This window comes from Pholcus phalangioides, unplaced genomic scaffold (assembly GCF_987345545.1).
Source record: "Pholcus phalangioides strain wild (caught in Gottingen) unplaced genomic scaffold, Ppha-v1.0 ptg000003l_1, whole genome shotgun sequence".
Classification (NCBI taxonomy): Eukaryota; Metazoa; Arthropoda; class Arachnida; order Araneae; family Pholcidae; genus Pholcus; species Pholcus phalangioides.
The window spans coordinates 46,280,610-46,294,617 of NW_028301596.1; the positions used below are offsets into that span (position 1 = coordinate 46,280,610).

The 14,008-nt window shown below is 33.5% G+C and overlaps 1 protein-coding gene across 3 annotated transcripts in view; it reads left to right on the forward strand.

Moving 5' to 3' along the window:
- Khc (kinesin heavy chain) overlaps positions 1-14,008 on the forward strand; it is a 48,096-nt gene that overhangs the window by 27,456 nt on the left and 6,632 nt on the right. For 2 of the 3 annotated variants that reach the window (XM_089249109.1, XM_089249102.1), the window contains exons 13-26: positions 69-275; positions 468-617; positions 1,270-1,359; positions 3,428-3,523; positions 3,742-3,859; positions 4,685-4,859; positions 4,998-5,099; positions 8,367-8,427; positions 9,693-9,872; positions 10,174-10,310; positions 10,839-10,918; positions 11,617-11,695; positions 12,244-12,266; positions 13,798-13,848. In XM_089249109.1, coding sequence (XP_089105235.1) covers positions 69-275; positions 468-617; positions 1,270-1,359; positions 3,428-3,523; positions 3,742-3,859; positions 4,685-4,859; positions 4,998-5,099; positions 8,367-8,427; positions 9,693-9,872; positions 10,174-10,310; positions 10,839-10,918; positions 11,617-11,695; positions 12,244-12,266; positions 13,798-13,848 — 1,549 coding nt within the window. The remainder of the gene's footprint in view (positions 1-68; positions 276-467; positions 618-1,269; positions 1,360-3,427; positions 3,524-3,741; positions 3,860-4,684; positions 4,860-4,997; positions 5,100-8,366; positions 8,428-9,692; positions 9,873-10,173; positions 10,311-10,838; positions 10,919-11,616; positions 11,696-12,243; positions 12,267-13,797; positions 13,849-14,008) is intronic. The other variant, XM_089249116.1, reaches the window with a different exon arrangement.

Sequence of the window (14,008 nt, forward strand, 5' to 3'; positions counted from 1 at the left end):
CACTAAACTCTAAACTTCACAAACTTTGCTTGTTCATTCTTATATTATTTAATTTTTCATTGTTACAGCTTATAACATCTAGTCGCAAAGATTATGAAAGTGTCCAGCAGGAGATGTCACGCATCCAGCAAGAAAATGAGTCAGCTAAGGAAGAGGTGAAAGAAGTCCTTCAAGCCCTTGAAGAGCTTGCTGTTAACTATGATCAGAAATCTCAGGAAGTGGAAACTAAGAACAGAGATTATGAGCAGTTGAATGAAGAACTTAGTCAAAAAATGGTATTTTTTATTTTTTTCACTCTCATAATTTATAAGTGGCAATTGCAAAACACTGTACAATTGATAATTTGAGTTTTTCAAGCTTATTTCAATCACATTTTCCCTTGTAATTGAGAAACACAAGTTATTTCAATGTAATATCCAAGCATTGTATTTGAGTTGAGTGATTTTCATTTGTCTTACTTTTTTCAGTCAAATCTAAATACAGCTCAGAATGAATTGCAGCAATTGAAAGACAATAGCTTGCATCAGAAAAAAAGGATGACAGAAATGCTCACAAATCTACTGAAGGATCTTGGAGAGATTGGTGTTGTTTTAGGAGGCAATGTCACAGATATTCGAGTGAGTGAGATATTTAATCTTTTATTCAAATGATAATGGTGTTCTGTAAACAAGTAGTATTTAGTTGCATTTTTTGAAGACATATATATGAATGACATTTCAAAATCAAAAGCTGATTGCTTACACACCAAAAAAACAAACAAACACAACCATATTAATGGTACGCACATAAATATCCTTACTGTTTTTCTAAACCATTAAAACTCCCCCCCCCCCCCATTTAATAACATAATGTAAAAAAAGATGTTTTCATACTTTCTGCATACAATCTGCCATAAATTCAATAGCATACTTGAATTGTATGCTTAATTATGAAAATGATTTGCATCAGATTTATGATGGGAGCAATGTTTCAGCTCAAAGTCTGCCAGAAGCACAACTTGGTTTTAAAACACAAATCTCTACTTGAGTTTATCTATTTGATTTTTTCTTTGTACATACATTAAAAAATTTGATTACTCACAGTGGACTTGATTACTCAGTCAACAAGAAAATTTATTTTTATATACTCTCATTTGTTACTCAGAAATGAACATTAAAAATATAGCATTTACAAGCCTTGCTGTAGTTACTGTGCACGATTGACTGTATCAAATCATAGCGAAGTAGCTTTTACATTTGAAATTACTCTAGTTTTTTTTTTTTCCTACAGGCATCGGGTGATGGCAAAGTTGATGAAGAATTCACAGTAGTCCGTTTGTACATAAGTAAAATGAAATCTGAAGTCAAGGCACTTTCACAGGTACCTTACCATTTTCTATTGTTATTTGAAGTTCGGAATGTATAGTAATTTATATAAAATAAACTCGTGTGCAAAATTAAAGAGAATTTGCACATTGTGCCTATTTTCACAAAAAAGTACTGAACCAAAGGTATTAATAATGCTACCCAAGAAGTATGCAAGTATTCAATTGCCTTATGGTCCAAGCATACACGTACGTGTAGGCAGAGCTGAGACCATCTTAGGGGATGATAAGCGTTCTGGGCGTTTTCTGCTATTTGTGTGCGCTTGTACTACTTCTCGGCAACATTTGCTTTGTTTCTCGCAAGAGTTGGGTAAATTATCAGGTAAAATAAGAGTAGCCACAAATGTATAGATGACAGAATGAGATAGAGAATCATCGGTAGATTGGAGGCAGGGCAATCACAAGTGCAGGTGGCTATAGATGTAATGCCCAGTATTGTCTGCAATTTGTGGAACAGTTTCAGGACACTGGATCCATATCGAGAAAAAATGGACAAGGTCATTGAGCCAGGATGACCAGTGAGGCTTGTTATTTGGCACTTTCGGCGTTGTGCCACAGGACTGCTACAGCATCACAGCTCTCACATGAGTTGCATTCTGAAACCGGAATTCTAGTTTCACAGTTTACTGTTGCTTAAAGACTTCATGAGAGAGGGCTTTATGCCAGAAGACCCGCTGTTTGCATCCCGATCACTGCAGCACTCACAAGAGAGCGCATTTAGCATGTGCAGACATCAGCCTGGAATGACTTCAGTAAAGCTCCGTGCTCATCACAGATGAGTCGAGATTCAGTCCAGACACTGATTCTCGACGTACCCTCATCTGGAAAAAGCCTGGGGACCCAATACTATTCCCCCCCCCCCCAAACATCAGGGAAATATACCACTATGGTACATGGAGGTGTCATGGTCTGGGCAAGCGTTATGTTGAACAACCACACACCTCTCCATGTGTTTGACAGAGGGTCTCTGACTGCTAGGAGGTATAGAGAAGAGATCTTAAGCCCCGTTCACATGTACAATAAAACATCCTGGGAAGTTCCAGGTAACAGGGATTTTCGCTACAAACCATTCCCATGACGTTTAGTTCATGCCGGTAATCCCCCTCTTCTTTCTGGAAGTCATTGGTTACGTGGGTTTAATGGAAGTGGTTGATTCAACATGGCAGATGAAGGAACTTGCAGTAGTTTTTGGGGCGCAAAAGATTATGGGAGAGAAGGTCAGTGTCGACCACCAATCCACCCCAAGAAAGATGGGATTTTTTTGATGAGCTTCTCTTCCACCTTTTTTTCCCCTGCGAGGGGAAAAAAGTTGTCATGCCGGTAATTATCACCAAAGTGACCCCCAATTCTTGCACATGTGAACGGGGCTCTAGAACCCTATTCTTGACTTTTCAGGAGCGCAGTTGGCCATCAGTTCCTGTTCATGGATGATAAGCTTGTCCACATTGGACTCACCTAGTCAACTATTATCTGGAAAGGGAGAATATTCGGCATATGCATTGACCAGCCAGATCTCCTGACCTAAACCCTGTAGAACATGTCTGGGAGGGCAATTGCATCTCGCCACATCTCCCTCTGAAAACCATCCTGGAGCTGAAAACTGTGTTGCTGTAGGAGTGGGAGCGATTACCTCAGGGACTCCTCAGCTGCCTCATGTCTAGTATGTCATCATGCTGTGCCATCTGTCTGACTGTAAGAGGGGACCATATCTATATTACTCATTTTCTGTTCAATCTCGCAATATGGATTTTGGACAGTCCTGGAATGATGAGCTTTACTGACAATCATGCGTGTGTACCATGACTTTTGTGTAGTACATCTGTCTGTTATAACTGTGTATTCATACAAAATTTCATTGAAATCTATCCATTAGTTTTTTTTTCAGAAATTTGACATAATGTGCTAATTCTCTTAATTTTGCACATGAGTGTAAATAACGAACCAATAACTATGAACTAATTAGTCTTGAATAAAACTTGGTTGTTGTCTTAGTAATTGTCACTATTTTTTTGTCATAGAAACATTTTCCCATTATCTAACATAGCTGCTCATTGCTTATTTCAGCGATGTAGCCAACTTGAAAGCTTCCAGGTTGATTGTAACAAGAAAATTGTGAATAATGAGAAAGAACTTGCAGAATGCAGGCTTCTTATAAGTCAGGTATGTCATAATTGTGATTATATCTCTGCCAATTCATATCTTGTTACATATTGTTTTTTTCTTATCTTATTGAAAATTAAAATGTCATTGTAGCTTGGCTTCTTTGTTTCCCTTGCAAATTATTGAGGAACAATAAATTTCCTTGAAAATTCTGATGAAAAACTAATAGAAATTCTGTTTAATAAAATTCCCTGATGCATTTTATGTTGGTTTCACAGTACGAGGCAAAAATGAAAACACTGCAAGAAACAATTAAGGACAATGAAAACAAGAAACGTACACTGGAAGAAAAGGTTGACTCTTTAACTGAGGAATGTGCTAAGTTGGTTGCAGCAAGTAAGTTTTTAGTGTATTTTGTGTAAAAATATTTCTTCTGTGGAGAATCGATCTCCAAATATTTTGGAAATTCTAGAGGGATATTTCAACCATAATATTTTGTTGTCCTGATCAGAATCATTTTCAAAGAAAATAACTGGGCTATATTGCGTTAAATCAGTCTGTTGTTCCATGCAATGAAAAAGTAATGGAATTAAATTGTGAAAAAACTGAATTTTCTAAATTTTTAAACAGCCCATAGCTCTCTAGAATAAAATTATTCTAGTGGTGGGGGGGGGGGAAGAGAAAGACTGTTTTGCACAATAAGTGCTTCAAAAAGAAAAAAAAAGTTTTGTGCTAGTAAATTTAATATTCTTTCCTAATAACATTCTAAAGAAGAATAGAAAGATTTTTTTCTGAGTAAAATAACCAATCATACATTTATAATTTGGAGATAAACTTCACTGTATAAAATCACCTTTTTTCTAAAAAAAATTATTTTATCAGTTTTATCATTTTCATTCAAATCCGTCTCTTACTAAAAATTGTTTTAGTGGTTTTAGTCAAATCTCTAATAGAATGATTCGCCATAAATATATCTATAGAGTAATATGAATGCAATTTTTTTCTTTGACTAAGGGCTGTCAAAAGTTTGGAGAACTTTTGAGTCTATATTAAAATTTACAATGGTTTTTTAGCTAAAAAAAAAAAAATCTTATTCAAATGTGAAAAACTAATCATTTACTTATATCTATAAAGATTTTTTCTTTTTAATAATTCCTATTCATGTGTTCAATCATCCATAGCAACTTATATTTTGGCTTTTTTTTGTCTCGCAACTTGCAGAAGAAATGCACATTATGGCATCCAAAGAGAAAGAAAAAGAGAAAGACAGTGCAGAGAAGATGAAAGAGGCTTTAGAGCAACAGATTGAAAAGCACAGAGAATCCCACCAAAAGCAGCTGGCCCAATTGAGAGATGAAATTTCTGAAAAACAAGCAGAAATCGATCAATTAAAAGAGTACGTAGCTCTGTATAGTTACTTTATGCTTCCACTGCTGTAATACAATGTATATATATACATGCACCAATATATTTTGTGTCATGGAATTATTTCTGGACAATGATTGCTGACTTTTTACTTTTGAAATATTTTCAGTGTCAACCAGAAGCTTACATTAGCCCAGGAGAGGTTACAGCTGGACTATGACAAATTGAGACAGGAAGAGCAAGAGAAGGCTCAAAAGTTGCAAGAACTAACGTTAGTTGAAAAAATTTTCATAAAATTTAATTATTTTTTTCTTTGCTGGGGATAAGATTCTTATCAACATTGCCATTGTTAAACTGTTGTTCACCAACAAGTCCTGGTTTAATATCTGAGATTTTACTCTAACTTCCCTCTGAAGTAATCTTCCTAATGACATGGTCTAATTAATTTATATTATTACAATTTATGCTCCAGCAGTTCATTGCGTTGTTAATGAAATCAATAACCACAGGCTCGTGTGAATGACAAGTCCAAAAAGACAAAATTAAGACAGTATTTACCTTTAATTAATACTCTGATAAAATAACACATTAGCATTGCACATTAGAAGTTGAGATGTGCAATATATATTTCTAGTTTACATGGAGCAATGACATTTAATATCGTTTCATAAAAGTGGAAGAGTGACTTACCCCAATTCCGGTCATGTTCGTCTTTTTTGGAATTTTTCTGTCTACTCTTGTATCAGGCTTTTAGCGAATCCTTCTCGAAATTACTTCTCTTCCAAACTCACTCTCTCTTTTTTTAAACTCCTCTCTCAACTCTTTATACCTTTTTTTTCCTTCGGCTATCTGCCGACTCCTCCTTATATTCAATAAACTTAATGTCATTCGCCAATTCTGATTTTCTTCTTTCCTAAACTTCTCTTCACTTTTCATTATTGGATAAAATTTTTCTATGGACATGCATTTCATTCACTACTGCTATCCTTTTGGTTCGGTTGGTGTTCCTGTGAGAACTATTCCCAGAATTCACAAGTCTCCATCTTTTACCATCTGTTCTGACCCTGAACTTTCTTACACTTTAACATGTATACAAAATTCTTACCAGCTGCAAACATTATTGAAATATGAGCGTGGCCACTGAATTTTATTACCATATTCACCTTATGCAAATTTCTTTCACAGTGTCCTGCATCCTTGATACAATTCATTTCTGTCCCCATATTTATAGATCTGTTTATTGCTACTTTTTATACTACTTTGGTTTTGTATTCCTTACATGTTACATGCCAAATTTATAGGTTTCTTTCATGATCTACATTGTTTGGGACTCTAAATTCTAACACCTGGATAGTATAGCTTTGAAATACAAAATTCCAAAGCCCTATCCTTTCATATCACTATCCCTTGTATGTTTCTATTTTTTAACTTTTATTAATTCTTTTACAATTTAACACTATTAAATATGGTAAGTGAGAGAGAAAGAAAAGTTGCTAGTTAACAATTAGCATTAGATGCAATATTTGTGAGATAAGTTCTCAAGTCTTGGGATTACCATCAAGTAATACCTGTTTGCATGTAAAGAGAAAAATTCTTCCTTAGTGTTCGTGATCATGCTGTCTTTTGTTTTTATGACACTTTTATCAATGGTTGGCAGATTCTTTTTTATGTCTTAGCTTAGCTTCTGCAGATTTAAAAGTATACTCAGAATCCCAGAAGAAATTACTAGCAATTTCTCGTATGCATTAAATTTTTTATTATGCAGCACAAAATCCTATATAACAATGTTACTCTTTGATGCACTTTTCATAGTCTTAATATAAGGGGTAAGTCACTCTTCCACTTTTATGAAACGATATTAAATGTCATTGCTCCATGTAAACTAGAAATATATATTGCACATCTCAACTTCTAATGTGCAATGCTAATGTGTTATTTTATCAGAGTATTAATTAAAGGTAAATACTGTCTTAATTTTGTCTTTTTGGACTTGTCATTCACACGAGCCTGTGGTTATTGATTTCATTAACAACGCAATGAACTGCTGGAGCATAAATTGTAATAATATAAATTAATTAGACCATGTCATTAGGAAGATTACTTCAGAGGGAAGTTAGAGTAAAATCTCCATTTGTAATGATAACTCCTTTATAACAGTACGTTTCTCCAGTCCCTTGAGTATCATTATTTAGGAGTTTCACATTCTAGGCTTTAACAAGTCATCTGGCTACGCCAAAATAGGAAGTCATGATTTTTGACATAATTTAGAAAACTAATTATTAATCACTTCAATTATTAATTTTTTTTAAGATTTTGAAGAATATAATGAGCTCAATTTCAATTAGAAGATTTTAATTTAAAAAATATATTTTATTAGCTTCAAACTTCCAAAAAAGGGGGGGAAAGGAGAAATATTGGTTGGCCAGGTGACGGGTTAAATGTGTTTCATATGTCTTGTTTTATATGTTTTTGAAATAGGGATACAAACTGCCTCAATACTTTTAACATGAACCATTGGTAATAGATGAAAAAGTATGTTTTATCGAATTATCTTTTCTGTGAAACAAAGAACAGTCAAACCTGTTTTAAAAAAATGGAAATGAAAAGTTTAGCATTCATTCATGTTGATGATTACTTGCTGAATCTGTGAAAATAAAATAAAATAACATAAAAATCAATGAGTGACGTTATGTAATTTTCGGTACACATCATCCAGCAATTGTGGTATAATCTTTTCGATCGGTGTCTGCAGTGCATCAGGGAATCCTGATGAAATACTACGTTATCTTAACGTGTTTGTTTTTTCATGAGACAAGATTATTTTTTGTAACTGGAACACATACCTTCATAGAGTTTCAAATTTCCCTCTGAGAGAGATCATCTGCAAAGAGAATGGTTTACAGGATATTCAAACGGTACATTAACCCTTATAGCAGTATCTTGTCTAGCTTGATCCGTTTTGTTTTGAAAATCGACTACCTCAGGTTCTTAAAACACTTTCATTTCAACATTGACGAGCCCAGCTCTGTACAAAAGTCTTTTCCTGATAAGTCCTTCCTCCCGTTCTGTTTATCAACTGCCATTGGGTGGAGTCAGCTTTTGTTCGAAGTCTGATAACAGAAAGTGAGAGAGAAATGGATGTTTTTTTCTTCAAATCAGTGTAGGATTGTGTGCAGCATAAATAACAGAAAACGATACTTCCTTGTTGGTTTTTTTCTGTGTTTGTGGGGGAGGGGGGAGCATTTATCAACTCCCATGCAATCACAAAAAAAAAAATCCTTGAAAATAGGTGGCAATTTCTAGAAGGATTAGTGATTTTCTACTGTGGCAACTATAATGCGGATCAGGAAAATTTTAAAAATCACTTTAAAAAGTTAGAAAAAAATTAACTGTTTATGTTCTGAAGGGGGAAAAACTATTCAACTCTTTTGTGATTTTAAATTTGAAAAAAAAAAATCAGTATCTGTGTATTTTCTAGTTTTGATTTTGATGATATATTCTTGAGATCTCTAAGTACAAGTTTTATTTTAACACATAGGCTTATGAATGACCGCAGAGAGCAAGCAAGACAAGATTTGAAAGGCTTGGAGGAAACAGTGGTAAGCTTTTTTTAAAAATTTGGCCAATGAGTGCTTAGCATTACTTTTCCAGAGTTATAAAACAAATAGTTTTCCTAGCTTTTTTAGTTTGTGCATGAAATGACATTAAGCTAGCTAATGGAGGACCAGAGTGATTTGCAGGTTTTTTTAAATTCTAGTAATTTTGGAGAAACTACAAAGCATATATTTTGTGTATTTGTATAATTTGATATTCCTTTTAATTGAAATATTTATATTAGATCCCAGTTGGTTTGCAGTCTGCAATCAGTCACTATGAATGACTAATAGTCTCAGTGCTTGCTAGTCAGATCAGGGTTCTGTTATCAGCCCTTGATTATTATATTTACAGAGTTGCCAACTGCTACAGATTGTTCGTAGTTTCTATGGATGGGTGCAATAAACTACAGAGCTACAGGAGTCTCTCTTAATTCTACGAAAATTGGTTTATCTGATTTGTCTGCATGCAGAAGGCTAAAGCCGCATCTAAACCCTTCACTTCACTGAATGCCCAAATGCGCATAAACCTGTTTTCCATCAAAACTGCCCCCTCCCCCCATGCTGTATTCTAAAAGCAAGCTTTTGAGTGGTTCTGGGCCCACCTTCATTTACATAGTGCATGGTCGAGCTTGCGGAACTTGTGTTAGGGAGAATGTTTCGTCGCATAGGAGCTCTGATACAAAGGTGGGGAGGGGGTCTAGGTTTGCTAGACGTTCGTATATACGACCCACAAGCACGTATGCAGGTTGGGATTGTATTCAATATTCATGAATTATTAAGGGACTCTGCAAGTTGCTTCGGGAGGTGGGAGTTCATGTGGCCCGAGCCTTCTAGGTTCCAGTGCCAGTGAGGTGCTGTATCTAATAAACTTTCAAATAAAGTTTTTAAATTAAATTTTTTATATAGTGTTTTTTTATTGTACTATGATTATGTGGTCCTAGAGGGGTACCCCCCTCCCCATGGCAAAGCTGAACATTCATCACTACCAACAAGCTTTAAGTGAATGTTGGCATGTCTATTCAGGTCTGTGTAGTCTTTGAAGTCTTTCTTACTCACAGATTTCTGAGTAATTAAATTCAGGATCAAAGTAAACAATTTTTCCATCAATTTAGGAAATTGGTTTTCCTTCTTTTTCCAATGAGTGATTTAAAGTAATTTTAATATTTTATAATTTAATTTTTTTTTAATACCTTCTCTCTCTGCAGTTTTTCATGTATTTGCAATGAGCAATGTTTTAATATCCTGTTTTATTTATTTCTAACAAATAGGCCAAGGAGCTTCAGACATTACATAATTTGAGGAAGCTGTTTGTCCAAGATCTCCAAAGCAGGGTTAAAAAATCTCCCATTGGTGATGACAATGAGGATAATGGGGGAAGTCTGGCGCAGAAACAGAAAATTTCATTCCTTGAAAATAATCTTGACCAACTTACCAAAGTACACAAACAGGTAATGACCATTCCTTAGTGTTAAATGTGTACGCATTTAATTTTTTCTGTTTTGGTTGAGTTATTTCACAGCATTGCAAATTTGGCTTCTTTTTTTTCACCACAAACCAAAAATGTTTGAGAACCACTGTTGTATCTGATCAATGTAATATTTTCCATTTCCCATTTGCACACACAAAAAATCCCATTTTTATGAAGGTGTAAAAATAATTGACTTTACATACATACTTAATTGCTAAAGATGTTATCTTTGTCTGCATTCTATATAATTTTTATTAACATTCATTTTATCATTGTCCTAGCTTGTCAGGGATAATGCTGATCTACGTTGTGAATTACCAAAGCTTGAAAAGCGTCTTCGTGCCACTATGGATAGGGTTAAAACCTTAGAACAAGCTCTGAAAGAAGCAAAAGAGAGCGCTATGCGTGACAGGAAAAGGTACGTTATTGAATATTTTAACTGTTACCATGAATTTAAGATTTTTAAAAAAAAATTCAGTAGACTCTCGCTAATCTGACACATATCAGATCAGAGTGTGCAAGATTACTTGAAAGTCTATTGAAAAAGCCCATTTAAATAATATAAATGTCTGCACACAGACATGCAATGACATATTATTCTCTTCTGGGCTCAAAATAAACCCGCTAAAAAATGCTGAATTACTGGACGGGCTGGACTAAAGCATGGCCAGATTATTGGGAGTCTACTGTACTTATACATTAAAATAGTTTTGATGAAAATTGTGGAAAATTCCTGATCATGAATTTAACATGTTTTTGTTATTAATAATTATTTTTAGTATAAATTTTTAAGTTATTATATTGGTTTGTCTCATTCAAAGTATTCTTTTTTGTCAAATTTCTTATTATAATTCATTTCCTGCGAAATGTTCACTATATTGGTATTATTTGTTGCAGTTATAATTTAAATTTCTCCGATCTTAATTTTCTTTATTTGTGAAAATAGGTACCAACATGAAGTTGATAGAATCAAAGAGGCTGTGAGGCAGAAGAATATTGCACGAAGAGGTCATATGGCTCACATTGGTAAGTGCAGTGCAATGTATCTTGTTAAAAAGGGTACTAATTTTTCTGTATCAGGTGAAGAAATACTGTATTCAATAGAACAACTACATTCATTTCAATCATTGGTTTTATGCCTGCTGTATATTGACTTGGTTGAATAAATTTTTTATTAGATTCTTCTACATGAATTAATTCAGAGAGTGGGATGTTTCTTTTTTTTTCTAAAATACTGATTTGCCAAGGCCCATGCAGGAGAATGTAGGAGTTAATATATTAATGAAAATTATCATATTATTGGCAATCAATTTGTTAAAATTCATCATTTTTTGAATATGGCATATATGTAGTTAGCCATATTCAAGACACATGCTAAACTTTTTTTCTTTTAATCCATAGCTCAGAAAACTACAGTGATAGTTTGTTACATTTTGACTGTTCTTGGTCGTAATTGTGTTTTGATGTATTGTCACCTACATTAAGAATTGAAACTGAAGGGGGAGGGAAGACGAGACTCACGAACAATCTAGAATAATATTTTATAAAATAAAGGAACAACTTGATTTTTTTTTTCTTTGTTCTGAATTTGAGCAATGTTTTTTTCACAATTTTTTAATGGGAAAGTTTGTTTTTCTCATGATTTCGGTGTTGAGAGGGTCTTTGCTTATCAATTTATTCAAAAACTTTTTATTTTTAATATTCTGTTTTCATTTTTTTCGCAGCTAAAGCCATTCGTGCTGGTCAGCCTCATGGTGGCAGTAATACAGGAATAAGGCCTCAGCAGTACCAAACTCCAAACATGTGAGTATATTTATATACAGTTTATTACATAATTTCTCAACTTTATATATGCACTTTGTTTTTCCTCTGTAAATTTTGGGTATTCTATTTCATCGAATGCATTAGCCGAAGATATTATTAATCAATATAATACTTATTGAATGTCCATAATAATTCAGCGGTATGTGGGTGGGTGTGCACAATCAAATGCTATGGGTTTTTTTCATCCCTGGATGATACTGTCCTCTCAACCCTATAATGCTATTCATATGCACATTTAAAATCTATGCTTATTGGTGTAACCTTCTATCCCATGGCAGCAACAGAGGTTTAATTGCGTGGAATGAGATATTTTCAACAGCATATGTGAATAATGTTCAAAATATAAACCATAATTGAAACATTGAATATAAATAAATCAAATTTTTTTGAATAATGATAAATTATGAAAACATTCAAAACTGATAATTTTTCATAAATCATGTATTGCTGCATTTTAGTATCAAAAATTAAGTGAAAAATTCCTTAATCAATGCAGTATATTATATTTATATTTTTTTTCATTTCAGAATGGCTGCTGACACGGGTAGAGGTAAAGGTCTTTGTTGAAATCCATATTTATGTGCATTAATTTAGTGACATGTAAATAATTTTTGCTGGCAGAAATAGCTGTTATACACCCTCTTTTGTATCATTGGCTATAGAAACATTTTTCAATCAGAAAAAGTATCTCTGAATCGTGCTCATTTTAGATGTGTCATTTATTTTACTGGAGGTCTAATACCAAGATACAAAACTTTTTTTATGTGACCCCCCCAACTTTAATTTAGAAAGCTGTTACTTATCTCTACATTCTATGTTTCTATGTGCAATAAATCTAGATCATGCACACACAAACCTTGGAACTAAGCCTCTCCATAGTGTCAATGTTCATCACTGGGGATGTGGTCTAAATATTGGAGTTTGAAAATCCCTGAAAATGATGGAAAGGAAGCATGTATTAAGGGACAAATTTCAGGGGGAGGGAAGCGCTAAAATTTTAAACATTCTTATGCAAACTTATAAACTTTTAAAACTTATTAAAACTTTTCTAAATTCTGAGATTTGCCATTAACTTCTCATGAGAAATATTGCACATTGAAATCTTTTGTTAGGCTCAAGATAGACAGTGTAACATTTTCCCAATAGAAATTAGTGGACAGGACCATATAAAAAAGTTAAATTTTGTATCTTTGTACATAATGACTCCCTATTGCAGCGGTTCTCGATCTTTTTTGGCTCGCGGAGCCCTTTCTAGTACATAATGTCTATGGCAGAGCCCCGTAGGCATACTTTTTATTTCTCCATCAAAGTTGCTGATTTACTTTTATAATTAAAAAACAATTTATTTTTTTTTCAAATTTAGTTTTTTATATTTTGCTCGAGCGGCTCTCTGCGGAACACTGGTTGAGAACCGCTGCCCTATTGAAAGAAATGACACATCTATAAAATGGGCATATTATTTGAATACTTTTTTAATTGAAACCAACAGTTTCTATAACCAACAGCTCAAAAGACAGGGCATATAATGACTTCACACCCTGTACACATTTTTTCATTATATGCGTTTTGATGCTTGAAAATTTTGAAATTTGTGCTCAAGCAATAGAACCATCACAGTTAACAGTTTTCTACTTTATTTTTTGTGTTCAAATTTTATTTCTTTTTGCTTGTTTGCTTTGGCTCTTTTGAAATTCTTTTAAATATTTTTACTTTTTAAATCTAAGAATTTATCTGTAGTGTGTATTATTATAAAAATAGATGTCAGGATTTTAAAATGCAATAAAATCTTGTAAAGATAGAATTTTAAATTTCTATGAAAGAATCTTGCTCTAGTTGTGAAGAAGCCAAATCTCAAGTTTAAATATATATATATATCAAGGAAGAACTTGTGAAGTATTTGTTAGATTAAATTGTTGGGAATAACAATGTTTTTTTGGATTTTGGCTCTTTTTTTTTTATCAATTATGCCAAGCTTTAACTTCTGAGGGTTTTTTGGGAAAAAATCCAGATCAATGTTTGTTTGGGTGTCCTTGAAAGAAAGTCACTGCTATAAAGCCTAGTAAAAGCCCTTGATTTTTCAGATCCTACGGCAATTAGAGGTGGCAGGAAAACAGATGCAATAGATGTTAAAAGTAAGTTTAATGTGTATGTGTGCGTGGTTATTGTCCATGTCCTGCAGAAAAAAATTGATTACAGTTTTGCAGTACAATTATTTTTTTGTTTTATTTGTTTCTGTTTGCTTTTATGTATCAATTATTTTATTTTTGATTCATTTAATTTTGGATTAAAATC